The 17,635-nt window shown below is 44.8% G+C and overlaps 1 protein-coding gene across 7 annotated transcripts in view; it reads left to right on the top strand.

Annotated features, from left to right (window-relative positions):
- Positions 1–17,635, top strand: part of ZDHHC1 (zDHHC palmitoyltransferase 1) — a 61,101-nt gene that overhangs the window by 9,939 nt on the left and 33,527 nt on the right. For all 7 annotated transcript variants that reach the window (XM_074968438.1, XM_074968435.1, XM_074968434.1 and 4 more), the window contains exon 2: positions 12,888–13,106. In XM_074968438.1, the coding sequence (XP_074824539.1) occupies positions 12,888–13,106 (219 nt within the window). The remainder of the gene's footprint in view (positions 1–12,887; positions 13,107–17,635) is intronic.

Genomic DNA, 17,635 nt, shown 5'->3' with positions numbered 1-17,635 from the left:
CACGGCCAGTACAGCTACTGGAAAAGTCTGTTAACGTGTATGGGGATGGAGCGGAAATCCTCCAGGGACATCTCAGTGAAGCTCTCCTGGATGTACTCCCAAAGCTTTTGCAAAAAGTTTTTGGGGAGGGCAGCCTTATTCCATCCTCCATGGTAGGACACTTTACCACGGCAGGCCAGCAGCACGTAGTCTGGAATCATTGCATAACAAAGCATGGCAGCGTATGGTCCTGGTGTTTGCTGGCATTCAAGCAACATCTGTTCTTTATCTCTCTGTGTTATCCTCAGGAGAGTGATATCATTCATGGTCACCTGGTTGAAATAGGGGAATTTTATTAAGGGGACATTCAGAGGTGGCCATTCCTGCTGAGCTGTTTGCCTGTGGCTGAACAGAAATTATCCCCGCTGTTACCCACGCGGTGAGGGAGAGAGGTGAAGCGATCATCCCAGAGAATTGGGTGTGTGTGTGGGGGGGGGGGGGTTAGTTGGGTTTGTGCGTTGAGGGAGACAATGTCAGAGTCCAGGAAAGCACAAAATGAATGCGAGGAGAGGAGGGACGAGCGAGAGGAGAGGAGGGATGAGCGAGAGGACAGGAGGGATGAGCGAGAGGAGAGGTGGTGTCAGCGTGATGAGAGGAGGCAGGATGCAATACTGAGGCTACTGGAGGATCAAACTGATATGCTCCGGCATATGGTTGAGGTGCAGGAAAGGCAGCTGGAGCAAAGACCGCCACTGCACCCCTGTGTAACCAACCGCCCTCCTCCCCAAGTTCCATAGACTCCTCACCCAGACACCCAAGAACGCGGTGTGGGGGCCTCCGGCCACCCAACCACTCCACCCCAGAGGACTGGCCAAGCAACAGAAAGTTGGCATTCAATAAGTTTTGAAGTGCAGTGTGGCCTTGTCCTTCCGTCCTCCCCTCCTCCCCCACCCCACCCAGTGCTTCCCTCCTCCCCCACCCCTCCCGGGCTACCGTGGTAGTTATCCCCCCATTTGTGTGACGAATTAATAAAGAATGCATGAATTTGAAACAACAATGACTTTATTGCCTCTGCAAGCGGTGATCAATGGGGGGAGGGGAGGGTGGTTGGCTTACAGGGAAGTAGAGTGAACCAAGGGGGCGGGCTTTCATCAAGAAACAGAACTTTCACACCGTAACCTGGCCAGTCCATGAAACTGGTTTTCAAAGCTTCTCTGATGATCAGCGCACCCTGCTGTGCTCTTCTAACCGCCCTGGTGTCTGGCTGTGTGTAATCAGCGGCCAGGCGATTTGCCTCAACGTCCCACTCCACCCTAAATGTCTCCCCCTTATTCTCACAGGGATTGTGGAGCACACAGCAAGCAGTAATAACAATGGGAATATTGGTTTTGCTGAGGTCTAACTGAGTCAGTAAACTGCGCCAGCGTGCTTTTAAACATCCAAATGCACATTCTATCACCATTCTGTACTTGCTCAGCCTAGAGTTGAACAGCTCCTGCCTACTGTCCAGGATGCCTGTGTATGGCTTCATGAGCCATGGCATTAAGCGGTAGGCTGGGTCCCCAAGGATAACTGTAGTCATTTCAACATCCCCAACAGTTATTTTCTGGTCTGGAAAGTAAGTCTCTTGCTGCAGCTGTTCCCACAGACCAGAGTTCCTAAAGATGCGAGCGTCATGTACCTTTCCCGGCCAATCCCTCGTTGATGTTGGTGAAACGTCCCTTGTGATCCACCAGTGCTTGCAGCACAATTGAAAAGTACCCCTTTCAGTTTATGTACTGGCTGCCTTGGTGGTCCAGTCCGAAGACAGGGATATGCGTTCCATCTATCGCCCCACCACAGGGAATCCCATTGCGACAAAGCCATCCACTATGACCTGCACATTTCCCAGAGTCTCTACCCTTGATAGCAAGTTGGCTACTTGCATCACAGCAGCCCCCACCATAGATTTGCCCACTCCAAATTGATTCCCAACTGACCGGTAGCTGTCTGGCATTGCAAGCTTCCAGAGGGTTATCACCACTCGCTTGTGAACTGTGAGGGCTGCTCTCATCTTGGTATTCTGGCGCTTTAGGGCAGGGGAAAGCAAGTCACAAAGTTCCATGAAAGTGCCCTTACGCGTACGAAAGTTTCGCAGCTATTGGGAATCATCCCAGACCTGCAACACTATGCGGTCCCACCAGTCTGTGCTTGTTTCCCGGGCCCAGAATTGGCGTTCCACGGCATGAGCCTGCCCCATTGCCACCAGGATGGCCAAATTGCTGGGGCGCGAAACGATTGTCTGCTGTTGTTTTCACAGAGAGAGGGAGGGAGGGAATGGAGGCCTGACGACATGTACCCAGAACCACCTGCGACAATGTTTTTTGCCCCATCAGGCATTGGGATCTCAACCCAGAATTCCAATGGGCAGCGGAGACTGCTGGAACTGTGGGATAGCTACCCACAGTGCAACGCTCCGGAAGTCGACGCTAGCCTCGGTACTGTGGATGCACTTCGCCGACTTAATGGTTTTAAGTGGGGATACACACAATCGACTGTATAAAATCGCTTTCTAAAAATGCGACTTCTATAAATTCGAGCTAATTTCGTAGTGTAGACATACCCTTACACACACCCTGTTCTGCTAGTATTAGATGTTAGAACAGTTCTCAAAATATTTCTAGTGCACCATGTACTCATCAGGAATAAAGCTCGGATTGGGATTGCACAGCTAAGAGACATTCCCACAGTCTGTGCTCTGTAACGTTCATTGACCTCTTGTAGCCCATTCCACCCTCACAGGTTAATTGGGATGCTAGGCAGAAATACCACTGAAAATCCTAAACCAAGTAAGTTCAGTGAGTAAATAAATAAGTTAAACTTGCAGCTCATTTGATTTGCTACTTTTTAGTTCCTGCCCTTCTGGACCAAACTGGGTGCCAGTGTCAACCACTGAGCGCCTTTGGGGATGTATTAATGTCCTATGAACATTGGGCTGGACTGGTGGTGCCCTGTCTTGTGCTTATCTATGGGAACTCAAAAACAGCATGTGCGCACTGCATGTTGCTGTTAAATCCTATTGTTAAAGGAAAACTGCAAGGTTTACTTCTACAAGCACAGGTGGTTAAATAAGACTCTGTCGTATCTCAGGGCAGGTCTGCACTTAAAAATCTTCACCGCTGCAGCTGTGCCACTGTAGTGCTTCAGGAGAGCTTCTCTCATCCGTGTAGTTCAGCGGTTCTCAAACTTTGTTGCATCGTGGCCTTCTGACAACAAAAATTACTACACGACCCTAGGAGGGGGGACCGAAGACTGAGCCCGCCCGAGCCCCACTGCCTGGGCGGGGGGGCCAAAGCTGAAGCCCCCCGGGTGGAGGGCATGTAACCTTAGCCCTGGGCAGTGGGGCTTGGGCTTCAGATTTGCTGGGGCCCAGGGCCAACACCAGCCTTGGCTACCCCATTAAAATGTGGTCCCAGCCCACTTTGGGGTCCCGACCCACAGTTTGAGAACCCCTGGCATAGTTAATCCATACTGCAAGAGGCAGTAGCTATGTCGATAGGAGAAGCCATTCTGTTGACATAGTGCTGTCTACACCGGAGGATCGCTCAGGGGTGTGGATTTTTCACACCCCTGGGTGGTGTAGCTATACCAATGTAAGTTTATAGTGTATACCCGGCCTTAGAAACAGTTTTTAGCAATTCCCGTCTTGTCCCTGTTTTGGTATTTCCTGAACTCTGGACAGTGCTGATGTCTCTCTCACTAAGAGCTGTTATTTTACTGAAGCTTTCCAGCAAGATGATTTTGTCCATTGCAGGAAATGCAGCTCACATTTCCCTCACTAGTATATTCAGGTGGCTTTCAGAACTATTGTAAGTTCTGTTGATTTTTAAAAAATTGCCTAATCAATGTTAATATTAATTTTCTTTTTTTCTAACCAATTAATGTTACCTTACAACAAGTTTTGAAAGACTTCTTCCTTTCTTAAGTGGGTAGAGGAGGAAGAATGATAAGCAACTGAATCAACTGATTGTATACCTTACAGTATTATAAAATATATAGAATGATGTCTTTTCTGAAAGCTGACACACTGATTAATATTGTGAAGTGTATGTATTAACATTATATAAGTAATTATGGATACTCATTGATTTTAGGCTGTACAGTTTGCCCAGGCAGGAGGGAATGTCACAGCTATCTGGTGGTCTCCTATGTAAATTAAGCATTGTGGGATTAGAAACAATGGAAGCCAAGTTTCAGAGTAGCAGCCGTGTTAGTCTGTATTCGCAAAAAGAAAAGGAGTACTTGTGGCACCTTAGAGACTAACCAATTTATTTGAGCATAAGCTTTCGTGAGCTACAGCTCACTTCATCGGATGCATAAAGTGGAAAATGCAGTGAGGATATTTTATACACACAGACCATGAAAAAATGGGTGTTTATCACTTCAAAAGGTTTTCTCTCCCCCCACCCCACTCTCCTGCTGGTAATAGCTTATCTAAAGTGATCACTCTCCTTACAATGTGTATGATAATCAAGGTGGGCCATTTCCAGCACAAATCCAGGGTTTAACAAGAACGTCTGAGGAACGGGGGTGGGGGGGTAGGAAAAAAAACCAAGGGGAAATAGGTTACCTTGCATAATGACTTAGCCACTCCCAGTCTCTATTCAAGCCTAAGTTAATTGTATCCAATTTGCAAATGAATTCCAATTCAGCAGTCTCTCGCTGGAGTCTGGTTTTGAAGTTTTTCTGTTGTAATATCACAACTCTCATGTCTGTAATCGCGTGACCAGAGAGATTGAAGTGTTCTCCGACTGGTTTATGAATGTTATAATTCTTGACATCTGATTTGTGTCCATTTATTCTTTTACATAGAGACTGTCCAGTTTGACCAGTGTACATGGCAGAGGGGCATTGCTTGCACATGATGGTATATATCACATTGGTAGATATGCAGGTGAACGAGCCTCTGATAGTGTGGCTGATGTTATTAGGCCCTGTGATGGTGTCCCCTGAATAGATATGTGGGCACAGCTGGCAACGGGCTTTGTTGCAAGGATAGGTTCCTGGGTTAGTGGTTCTGTTGTGTGGTATGTAGTTGCTGGTGAGTATTTGCTTCAGGTTAGGGGGGCTGTCTGTAGGCAAGGACTGGCCTGTCTCCCAAGATTTGTGAGAGTGATGGGTCGCCCTTCAGGATAGGTTATAGATCCTTGATAATGCGTTGGAGAGGTTTTAGTTGGGGGCTTAAGGTGACGGCTAGTAGTTCTGTTCCTCAGACGTTCTTGTTAAACCCTGGATTTGTGCTGGAAATGGCCCACCTTGATTATCATACACATTGTAAGGAGAGTGATCACTTTAGATAAGCTATTACCAGCAGGAGAGTGGGGTCGGGGGAGAGAAAACCTTTTGAAGTGATAAACACCCATTTTTTCATGGTCTGTGTGTATCAAACATCCTCACTGCATTTTCCACTTTATGCATCCGATGAAGTGAGCTGTAGCTCACGAAAGCTTATGCTCAAATAAATTGGTTAGTGTCTAATGGAAGTAAAATGTATATAGAAATCACTGGGAAAATTTGGGACTGGGAGTGTGTTGGAGTCATCTTGCTGGTTGTAACCAAGGCTGGTGTAAGCCAGAGTGGGGCTGTGTGGCTATAGACAGGCTGCTGAGGTCAGAGCTGCTGAACCAGGGCTGTCTAGCACACAGACAGTCAGGATGTCACCTGCATGCTGGTAGGCTGGTTGTGAGCGGCCCAGGTTGGGAGCTACAGCAGCAAAGCATTGTGGGGCACCCAGTGTTATAGGGTAGGTGGTGACACTACCCCTCAGTGGTCTGGTTTTGCACTGTAGAACATGACATCTCTCCTTGCAGAAAAATGTTCATTTTCCTTAGACTCAGTAACTTGGTTTCTTTTTGAAGAGTTGGAGTCAGATTAAGGCCATGTCTACACTACAAACCTTGGTCGACGCAAGGTAGATCAGCATAAAGCAGCCAGAGTTAGTATATCACTTGTGCACATGCATACTTGACTCCTTGTGATGGCACTGCGTGTACTCACCAGGAGTGCTTGTGTTGATGCACAGTGCGGTACACCATGTGTGGGTATCCCAGTGTGCAACCTACCTCCGTCCAGTACACTGTCTTTTGGGAAGTTTTGTCAATGCATGGGGGAGTGGGGGAGCAGAAATGAGTTGCACAGGGTTGACTAGTAGAAAGGGGTAATTTCCCAGTGTGCATCTGTCTCCGTCCCATAATATCATCTATATCCCATAATTTTCACACCTTTTTAAAAAAATCCCATGAACCCACATGGCTGTCCTTGCTGTCCACCATGGAGCCTGCCCAGCTCTGCACTATTGTCATGAATGTTGAAGTAGAGGACATATAATCTTGCTGATCCGCAAGAAGAACTGAATGACAATTTCTTGGAGGGTAGATTGCTGTATGACAAAGCAAGAACCAATTCAAGGTTGTTGATGGCATTCACGGAGCAGCTGCAGATGGTGGAGTGCTGCTTCTGGGCCTGAAAAATGACATCATTGATTGGTGGGATCACATCATAATGCAGGCTTGGGATGATGAGCAGTAGCTGCAGAAATTTTGGCTTACACAAAGCCACGTTCCTAGATCTGAGTGCTGAGCTCATCCCTGCCCTCCAGCACAGGGTCACCAGAATGAGAGCTCCACTCAGTGGAGAAGTGAGTGGTGATCATACTGTGGAAACTTGCAATATTGGATTGCTACCAGTCAGTGGGAAATCATTTTGGAGTTGGAAAATCCATTGCCGTGGGTGTTGTCATGCAAGTGTACAGAGCCATTAATTGCCTCCTGATACATAGGAATGTGAATCTCAGCAATGTGCAGGACATAGTGGATGGATTTGTAGCAGTGAGGTCCTGAAATGCGGTGGGGCAGTAGATTGCACGCATATCCCCATTTTGGCACTAGACCACATTGCCACAAAATACACCAACAGAAAGGGCTCCTTCTATGGTTATGCAAATGTTGGTGGATCACCAAGGACGCTTCACTGATAGCAGTGTGGGCTGGTCAGGGAAGGTGCATGACGCTTGCATGTTTAAGAACACAGTACTGTTCAGAAAACTGCAAGAAGGGACAGTTTTTCCCAACCTTCACATTACCACTGGCAATGATAAAATGCCAGTAGTGTTCCTGGACGACCCAGCCTACCCCTTGCTCCTCTGGCTTCTGAAGCCATGCACCAGCCATCTTGATCACACCAAGGAAAGGTTCAACTACTGGCTCAGCAGGGGCAGAATGAAGTTGAATGGCTTTTAGTCGATTGAAGGGACGTTTGCATTGTTTCGTCATAAGACTGGATCTCAGTGAAAGAAACATCCCACTGGTTATCGCTGCCTGCTGTGTCCTGCATAATATCTGTGAAGCAAAGGGAGAAAAGTTGCTGCAGCGGTGGAGGGTGGACGTGGAGTGCCTGCTGTGTTTGAACAGCTAGACACCCAGTGGACCCGGTTGTATGCAGGCAGGGTGGGCCTCGTGGTCAGCATGGGAGTTGGGCCTAGTGATCGGAGTCCCAATGCCAGAGCCAAGGGTCGAGAGACAGTCGGAGTCAGGAGTCAAAGCAGAGGGTCAGAACTGGATTATCAGGTATCAGGGAAGGCAGGAGGAGGGGTGGTTCTGATGCAGGAGCAAGGCTGGAACAAGACTGGGTGCAGGGCAGGATTTGGGTTGGAGCATGGAGGAGCAAAGCAGGAGCAGGGCTTGGAGAGGCGAGCTCAGGAAGGCAGAGTCTGTGGACGTGTGCTTTGAGCAGCCAGTGAGGAGCTGCTGCTGCTGCTAGGTTTAATAACGAGTCTGCTGGCTTCCTCAGCCAATCAAGCAGGGTGGACCAGCAAGCAATCTAGCTGGCTCGTTAGGGCATCAGAAGTACTGAGCAGGTGCAACTGAGGGCCTTACTCCTGACAGCTATACTGCTCAGGGAGACTTTGTAAGTGCACTTTAACAGTGAGTCACAGTAATGCATTGTGGTGTAGTGTTCTCTCCCTGGCCTGTTACAAATTGTGTGCTGCTTGGTATACATCTATGACTATAACAGTGTCAGTGCACCTGTTAATTTGGTGGTGCTTGCTGTACATTTATGATTATTACACTGTGTTTCTCACTGAGCCAATGAGTTGTCACACTGTGCAGTACCAAGTAAGTAGGTGCATTCAGAACTGCTAAGCACTCCACAGCATATGTTGTGAACTAATAAAGATGAATTATTTTCCAAATAATAGAATGTTATTCAGTACGAAAACCAATGCAAAGAAAAATCCATCCAGTTTAAAATCAGATGCATTAAAAACTTTATATATTACTGGAACAGAACTTAACAAGGGGAAAGAACATTCTGTCCATAATAGCTACACATACAGCTACTGAGGCTTTCACAAATCACTGTATGTGAAGCTGTGGTTGTCCTTAATGTCTCCTGCAGAGAGTGGTAGGTGTAGATCTGCAGCCCCTGATGCCATGTGATATGTTGGGAGGGGGAAGGAAAGGGAAGTGCTGTAATAGAGTTCTCGATAGATTGCAAAGGGAGGTGAGCCAGTGATTGATGAACCTGTAGGTGCACAAGAGTTTGCAGCATCTGTGTTTGCTGGTGGAGGTACCCCATTATGTTCTGGTGCCTCTTCCTCTCTGGCTCCTGGGTTTTTCTTGTGTCTGCTCTTTCTTTCTTCATACAGTCTGTTGCAGTATTCATCCTCCAGGCTCTCTGTTCATAGTCTGATGCAGCACTGGCTTGCAGGGTCTCACTGAACATGTCATCCTGAGTCCTTTTCTTTCTCCTCTTTATCTGGTTCAGGCATTCCACAGGTGTGGAGGGGGAACGCCTCAAGGCCGCAACATACAGAGGTATCCTTGTCAATAGAGTCACTACGGAAAGCGAAAGTTAATATTTAGAACTCCCTTCCCTTGCTCCCTTAAAGTTTTAAACAAGACATACTTATTGACACTTCTGCTCCAGAGTGCTTCTGTGCGGTGCTACTCACAGCACTAGCCATGGTGACGATGGCCCTCCAGGTATGAGGGAAATGAGCAGGGAATTGCTTGGTTGCATTAAACTATGAGTATAGGGCAATGGTACTGAATACTTGCACTGTTTTCCACAGGTGGTGGTGATTTTAGCTGCTATCTCATGCCTGAGGGTAACAAAGGCACAGAGAGCACAGCTGCTGCTGGCATCCCAAAGCTTCCTGGGCCTGTAGGTCTCTAGCCTGTGTACTGCAATGGTGCCTGTCGAAGTTACTGACTGGTGTCATAAATATAAAGGGAGGGGTAACCACCTTTCTGTATACAGAACTATAAAATCCCTCCTGGCCAGAGGCAAAACCCTTTCACCTGTAAAGGGTTAAGAAGCTAAGATAACCTCGCTGGCACCTGACCAAAATGACCGATGAGGAGAAAAGTTACTTTCAAAGCTGGGGAGGGGGGGTGGACAAAGGGTCTGTCTGTCTGTCTGTGTGATGCTTTTGCCATGAACAGATCAGGAATGCTCTTCAGAACTTCTGTTAAGTTAGTAAGTAATCTAGCTAGAAATGCGTTAGATTTCCTTTTGTTAAATGGCTGGTAAAATAGGTTGTGCTGAATGGAATGTATATTCCTGTTTTTGTGTCTTTTTGTAACTTAAGGTTTTGCCTAGAGGGATTCTCTATGTTTTGAATCTGATTACCCTGTAAGGTATTTCCCATCCTGATTTTACAGAGGTGATTCTTTTACTTTTTCTTTAATTAAAATTCTTCTTTTAAGAACCTGATTGCTTTTTCATTGCCCTTAAGATCCAAGGGTTTCGGTCTGTGTTCACCTATGCAAATTGGTGAGGATTTTTATCAAGCCTTTCCCAGGAAAGGGGGTGTAGGGCTTGGGGGGATATTTTGGGGGGAACACGTCTCCAAGTGTGCTCTTTCCCTGTTCTTTGTTTAACACACTTGGTGGTGGCAGCATAGGGTTCAAGGCAAAGTTTGTACCTTGAGGAAGTTTTTAACCTAAGCTGGTAAGAATCAGCTTAGGGGGTCTTTCATGCAGGTCCCCACATCTGTAACCTAGAGTTCAGAGTGAGGAAGGAACCTTGACAACTGGCCTGGGAAAGTGTCCTACCGTTGAGGAAGAAATAAGGCTTCCATCCCTAGAAACTGTCAGGAGAGGATTGCAGAGAACCTCCATGGAAGTTTCATTGAGATCTCTCTGGAGGATTCAAGGGACATCCCTATGTACATAAACAAACATCCCTATGTACATAAACTCTGCATGTTCCTCCTTGCCTAACTCAACAGGGGAATGAAAAGCGTATAACAACTCCACCTCTCTTTGTTGTACCACTACCTCTTCTAGTACGAGTAAATTAATGAAAGCTCGATTATTATGTCCTGTTAAATTGGGGGCACCATCAATACATCATTATAATGGAAAAAACAATTAAACACTTACCTGGGGTTCCTTCCCTTGCATCGGGCTCACCCATGCTTGACTGCAGTGGAGTCTCAAACAGGTCCTGGCTCACAGCATAGCTGGACTCCCCCAGCCGCATGTCCCCCATCCTCCTCCTCTTCCACCTCCTCATTCTTGCTGTTCATGCCAGGAGCTTGTGGCATGGACATCTCAGAAGTATCCCCAGAGGTGTGTGCGGTAGTGGTGGGATCTCTGCCAAGTATGGCATGCAGCTCTTTGTAAAAGGGGCAGGTCTGTGGATTGGCACTGAATTGGCTGGCCTCACAGGCCTCACAGGCCTTCTGATATGCTTGCCGAAGTTCCTGCAGTTTCACACAGAACTGCTGCGGATCCCTGACATATCCCTGCATCTGCATCCCCCGTGCAATCTGCTCATAGATATCCTTGTTTCTGTGGCTGGTCAGTAGCTCTGCCTGCACAGTCTCTTCTCCCCACAATCCCAGGAGATCCAATATCTCCTGTCTGCTCCAAGCTGGAGTGTGTCTGGAGCATGTAGTTGTCATGGTCAGCTGGGCAGTTGCATACAACAATGGAGAACTGCTAGGTGTGCTCGCCAAGCTGGGAATCAGGAAAAAGGCATTTCAAAAATATGCAGGTCTTTAAAGGGGATAGGGGGCATTCCAGTCTCCGTGACCCCTGTGCAGTGGAGTTCACAGTTGTGATCAGAACGGTCAGTCGGGCATTGTGGGACACCTGCTGGAGGACTGTTAGGGTCAACATGGGTAATGCAGTGTTTACACTCACACTGCATCAGCATCAGTACATCAACCATGGCTCAGTGCCTCTTGGGGAGGTGGTGTTACTGTGTGCTGTAACAGGGCATTTGCATCAGTGGGAGACAGATTTTAGTGAAGACACAGGCACAGCTAGGTCAGTGCAAAGCAGCTTACGTCGACCTAACTTTGTATTGTAGACCAGGCCTAACTTTCCTGTGATAGCTTTGGAAACCGATAACAGGCTGTTTGATTGAAGATGAAGGCAGATTTCACTTCGTTGCGGGAGGTATTATTATTCGGTGTCGACTATACCATGGAATTGTGGCAATCACCATGGTTTGGGGCAAAGGAAGCAGTAATGACTAAGAGAAAAAAATTAAATCTTTGAACAGTTTGATTATTTGGTTTGAGTGAATGGTGAGGGAGGAAAACGGATTCTTATTTTCTCTGAACTGGTTGGCCTGTCTTCCATACAAGCTAGGAATCTGATTAGCGTTTGATTCATATTCAGCTCATTCACAAGTAGGGCAGGGAAATAAATCAGAATGAAGGGAGAGGTGTTTGGTAACATAATTATTTTATATTCAAAAGTGTGATGTTTTAAAACTTATTAAAATAATATTAGTAAAAACTAATAACGAAAAATTATAAAGTCTAACAAAGCAATCTTTGATTGGTGGGAAGAAGTTCTCATCCTCACAGAACTCTCTAGGTTTGAGAGCTCCAGCTACAAAGAGAATGGACCCAAGATCAGGACTCCATTACAGTAACATTTTCCAATACACTGATAACGTTTGCAGATTACACAAAAATTGGGAGAGTGGAAAATAATGAAGAGGACAGGTCACTGATTCAGAGCAATGTGAATTGCTTGGTAAGCTGGGTGCAAGCGAACAATGTGCGTTTTAATACAGCTAAATGTAAATTTATACATCTGGAGACATACAATGCTGGCTATATCTACAGAGTGGGGGACTTGATCCTGGGAAGCAGTGACTCTGAAAGAGATTTGGAGATGGTGGTGGATAATGAGCTACCAGTGCTGTGACCAAAAGATTTAATGCAATTTTTGGATACATAAAGAGGGGAATCTTGAGTAAGAGTAGAGAGATTATTTTACCTTTGGGTTTGGCAATGGTGTGACCGCTGCTGGAATACTGTGTCCAGTTCTGGTGTCCACAATTCAAGAAGGGTGGTGGTAACTTGTAGAGGGTTCAGAGAAGAGCCATGAGAATGATTAAAGGATTAGAAAACATGCCTTATTATAGTGATAGACCCAAGAAGCTCAATCTATTTAGCTGAACAAAGAGAAGGGTAAGGGATAACTTGATTACAATCTATTGGTATCTACATGGGGAACAAATATTTTATAATATGCTCTTCAGTCTAGTAGAGAAAGGTATAACACGATCCAATGGCTAAAAACTGTAGTTAAACAAATTCAGACTGGAAATAAGGTGTAAATTGTAGTTAACCATTGGAACAATCCACCGAGGATTGTGGTTGATTCTCCATTACTGACAATTCTTAAATCAAGATTAGTTATTTTTCTAAAGGGTCTGCTCTACAAATGTTTTGGGGGGAAGTTCAATGGCCTGTGTTATTCAGGAGTTCAGACTAGATGATCACAATAGTTCCCTTCTGGCCTTGGAATCTCTGGACATACCTTCTGAGAATGCCAAGTGTAACGGAAAGGGATTTTCCTTAGGATTATCTTTTTGTTGTTTTTTCCTGCTCTCTGTAGATGAACATCTGCAACAAGCCTCCTAATAAGACAGCTCCAGAAAAGGTGGGTGAAACAACTGCTGAGGTCCAATCTCAGCACGCCCGAAGGAATGGCTGGAGCTGGCCTCTACATCCCTTCCAGGTTATTGCCTGGCTGTTATATCTCTTCTTTGCTCTGATTGGTTTCGGAATCCTTGTGCCTCTCTTGCCTCACCACTGGGTGCCTGCTGGATACATTGTATCCTTTCAACTGACAATTAATGTTATATCACAAACACACCTTCAACTATAATGGAGCAATGGTGGTATTTTTAAGTTTATCTAGGTACTGTAGATAGCCCTGGAGATTGAAATCATCTGTATGTTATCTCCTTCCTTGAGATGATAACTACCAGCTTGCTCTCCTCTAGTCTATATAAAACTCTTCTTTTGAGATTCTTTCTCTTCCACTACTTTAATTATGTTATTACCATTCTGCTCTATCCTTCCTATCTCTATACTTTTTACATTGAAGCTAGTGGTCCTTACCTCCAAGGCTCTTCCCTTCTCCGCAATTGCCTATATCTCTCTCATTTCGTCTTGCACTCCCTATATTCCTGTGCTTCCTTTTGTCTCTTCTCCTAATCTTGTCTTCTTGACTTCACTCATGCTGCCTCCTGTGCGTGGAATAGCTTCTGTTTCCTTCTGCAAATACCTCTTTAAAATTCATTTATTTCATGAAGCCTTCCTGTGCTGATCTTTCTTCCAGGGATATCTGCACATTTCTCTTGTTATGAACTGCTATCCCATGTTTGTATTGATATTTGTTTGCATTGGATTGCAAGCACATCAGAGACAGACCTCACCTCTTTTGTATTTTGAATAGTGCCACATAAATTTGTGGGATTCTACAAAATCAGAGAGTCTCAAACTCTGGCATGAGGAACATTTATTGGTGAGCTGCAGAAAGATGGCTAGTTATATGGTGTTGGCTTTTCTTGTTTCCAATTGTTAAATCATGTTAAAAATAGCTACAAATGCATTAGTTTCCTCATATTATTTTTCCATACAGGTAGTTGCTATAGTTGCCCAAAGGATGTTATATGATTATTAATGGGAGGGGAGTTAGTCTATTCAAATGTGAATGTTGGGGGAACAGAAAGACAAGGTGGATGAGGTAATATCTTTTATTTGACCACCATCTGTTGGTGAGAGAGACAAGCTTTTGAGCCATACAGAGCTCTTGTTCAGCTGTTCAAGAGCTCTGTGTGGTTCGAAAGCTTGTCTCTCAAGCCAAGAGAAGTTGGTCCAATAAAAGACATTACCTCACCCTTGTCTCTCTAATATCCTGGGAGTGACACAGCTACATCTACACTTCATATGGTGTTGGAGGAACGGTCTGTTAGGAGACAATCTCTTTAAATTTGGCCCACACCATGGAAAAAGTTCGGGAATCCCTGCTATAAATATTTATCCATGGAACAGATGCAGTAGCAGTAAGTGAGTGACAGGGCAGGTTCTGCTGAATTAGTAACCTTTCCTGTTTTCCATAATGAGAGTGTTAAGGAAGAGTTATTTGAATATTTTCTGTATTATGATGGAGCAGACATAAGACCATATTTAAGGTTGCACCAGATAGATCAATATCTCTAGGTAAACGTGTCCTTGCATTCAAGTTCCTTTACCTGCCCCATCTCTGTTATCCTGAAATATTTATTAACTCTGACTGGTTAAGCCAAAACCAAAATGTAGAAGTTTATGTGGTGTCCATATCATCAACTTATCCAGTCACTATTCAAAGATCTTTTGTGTTCAGACATCCTACAATCAAAAGATTTCTATAAGAACTAATTTCAACCTTCTCTTCTTTTTGTGAATCACCTCCTTGTTGAGACTTGAATCTAGGTCTTGCCAATTCTCTGTTTGAACATTTGGGTAAATGTTCTGTATATCATCTGTCCCTGAGAACAGCTTTCCTAGTAACAATAAAATCAGCCAATGGATCAGTGAGATCCAAGTTATAATACCTGAACTTGCTTATAAAGTGTTCTGTAAAGAAGATAGTCTTATGCCCACATCTTTAGTTCGTGCTTAAGTTGTATCTGTTTTTCACCTGAACTTGTATTTTTCCATAAACAGCATACTTTACCAGTGGAGCCTAGACTACATAGTCCTAATGTACAAATGGCCTTCTGTAGGACTAAAATCCTGTTCACGTCTTTGTATGTGACAGAAAACCTAGAAGATGATTCCAGGACTATCTTTGTTCAGAGATTCTCTACACAGATCAAATTTTGCATACAAATACATGTGTTAAAGTTACCTGAGAATCTTGGAACACTTTCCACCCACAAGGTTCAAAGCAGATTCCACAGTACATCTGAGAAATATCTATGCTGCAGAGACACATAAGGTTGCTACCTTGAGGTCTTTTCTTGCAAGTTCTTTGGGTCAGGGATTGTCTTTTTGTTTTTTTGTTTGTACTGCTCCCAGCACAATGGGCTCTGTTGTGTTAATTTAGATGGAATATATGGGCCCAAAGAGTCAAAGGTGTTAACATAACCCAGTCACAGTCTGTGATGGTTCTCGGAGTACCCAGGACTATGAGTCACCTTGTTACCCCCTTGCCTTTAGCATGTGGGAGTCTTGCTTGTGCTTAACTGGGTGTCAGCTCCCTGACACCACCAGCCTATTAGCTCCTCTAGCTTTTTTCCAGCATGGAATAGGCAGCGATCTGCACAATTCTTCACCCTGCAAACTCGGGTGCCTCACAGTGCTTTGCTGTTGTAGCTCCCATCTGGGCTGTTCACAAACCACCCTTCCAGCTATCAAGTAACACCATGAGTGCCTGTGTGTAACTGCAGCCTGCCAGCACAGTCCAGCTGTACTTTGGCTTCCATCAGCCTTTGTTACCACATGCAGGGTGACCCCAACACACTCCCAGTTCTGGATTTTCCACAAAAACATGTGTTTAGCACTGTCCAGCTCTCTCGGACAGTCTGGGGATCAAGATACAACAGCTTCCCATCTCAAATGGAGTTTCCCACACAGTTCACAACACTAGATTAGTTTTGATTAAAGAATAAAACAAGTTAATTTAACTACAAAGATTTTAGGTTTTAAGTGAGTTCAAGTATTAGGGCATTAAAGTCAGAAATGGTTCCTAGAAAAAGAAAGATAAAACGCTTCCTAATACTAAACTTAACAAACCACACTTGGTTTCAGGTGATGTTCTCACCACAGATTTTCAGTACATTGCTGACAAAACTGTCAGGCCAGGATCTGCTTCCAAGGTCCAGTGGCTGTTTCTTTTGTCTTCATCGGTGAAAAGAGAGAGATGGACAGGGAGACATAACTTGGGGTGTTTTTGCCCCACACTTTTATAGCTTAGTCCTCCTTTGAAATGCATTTTCCTAAGATTGACCCCTAGATAAAGTTCTACCCAGCGGAGAGCAAGGAGACATGGAGTCTGGTGTGGAAGAGGTGTTACGCTGTTTCTTTTCACCTATGTATGCTAAAATGCAAATCTGTTTGTCTCGTGTCTCCCCCTCTTCCATGCCAAACAATGGCCACTTGATAGGTGATGGTCCATTAGCTTTGATGACATCTGGCTGGGTGCGTCAACTTGTCCTTTATCTTTGAGAAACAGGTTTACTCACTTCCCAGACTTGCCTGGTAAACACACTTCAGTCATGGTTTCAGTTTATGTTAATAACTTTACATATAATGTTGCTACATACATTTTTCACCATGATAATATTGACCAGCAAGTTATTAGTTTTCAATTGATACCTTGCAAGTCTTATTTTCAACAAAGATTATTACAGTAGTGTGTTGGGTGTGAATACAGGGGTGCATTCTATCATACTACCCAAGCACTGTGCTCTGGGCTATGCCAGCCCTTACTTTGCCTTACAGGTTAACAATAGGTGCACCCCAGTCCCTGAGACACTTTGAAGTGTTCCCCCTGTAATGTTCAGCCCCCTATTGACTGAACATTCACCGAAGTACTAGGTCTGCTCTCCCCAAAGGGGCAGTGTATGAACCAGCTTATATGATTCAACTCAGGATCAGCACGTTGCTTAATATCACAGCACTGAGGTATATTTATAGTGAAAACAGCAAGTTTATTATCAAAGATTCAAGTGAGAGTAACTAAGGAAATTGGAAACAAATGGTTATATATAAAACAAAATCATAACACGCTTTCTAGAGACTAAACTTAACTAACAAGTAACTCTCTTGTCTAAAGAAACTTACCTCATTCAAATCCTTTTCTGCAGCATCTTCAACCAAGATTGGCTGAGATCCTGTTTTTGCAAATGTAAACACACTGCTCGTTTACTTCCTGCAGGATAATGGGATTTGTTCTTTCCTTCTTCTTATATCCCCAAAGTTCATTGTCTGTACTCAGACACAGTATAAACCCCAGCAGCGTCTCTTTCCTGTGTGCTCTTCCCTGTTGACTTCTCATCTCTTTGATAACTTCGTATGTAAATAGTTATCCATTGTGTTAACTTACAGTGCTTTTAACAGCATCCCGTATTTCCTTCCTCTTTAGCTAGAGAAAGTTTTTAGAAGGAATCCCTCCCTTGTTTGACTTTCGTTTGGGGAGAAAAGAGAAGAAGTTTGCTGAGATGGGCTGGGGCTGTTGTTATTGCTGTTCATAGAATCATAGATGGAAGGGACCGACCTCAGGAGGTCATCTAGTCCAACCCCCTGGTCAAAGCAGGACCAATCCCCAATTTTTGCCCTAAATCTCTAAATGGCCCCCTCAAGGATTGAACT

This window comes from Natator depressus, chromosome 12 (assembly GCF_965152275.1).
Source record: "Natator depressus isolate rNatDep1 chromosome 12, rNatDep2.hap1, whole genome shotgun sequence".
NCBI lineage: Eukaryota > Metazoa > Chordata > Testudines > Cheloniidae > Natator > Natator depressus.
This window is presented reverse-complemented; position numbering and strand designations above follow the sequence as displayed.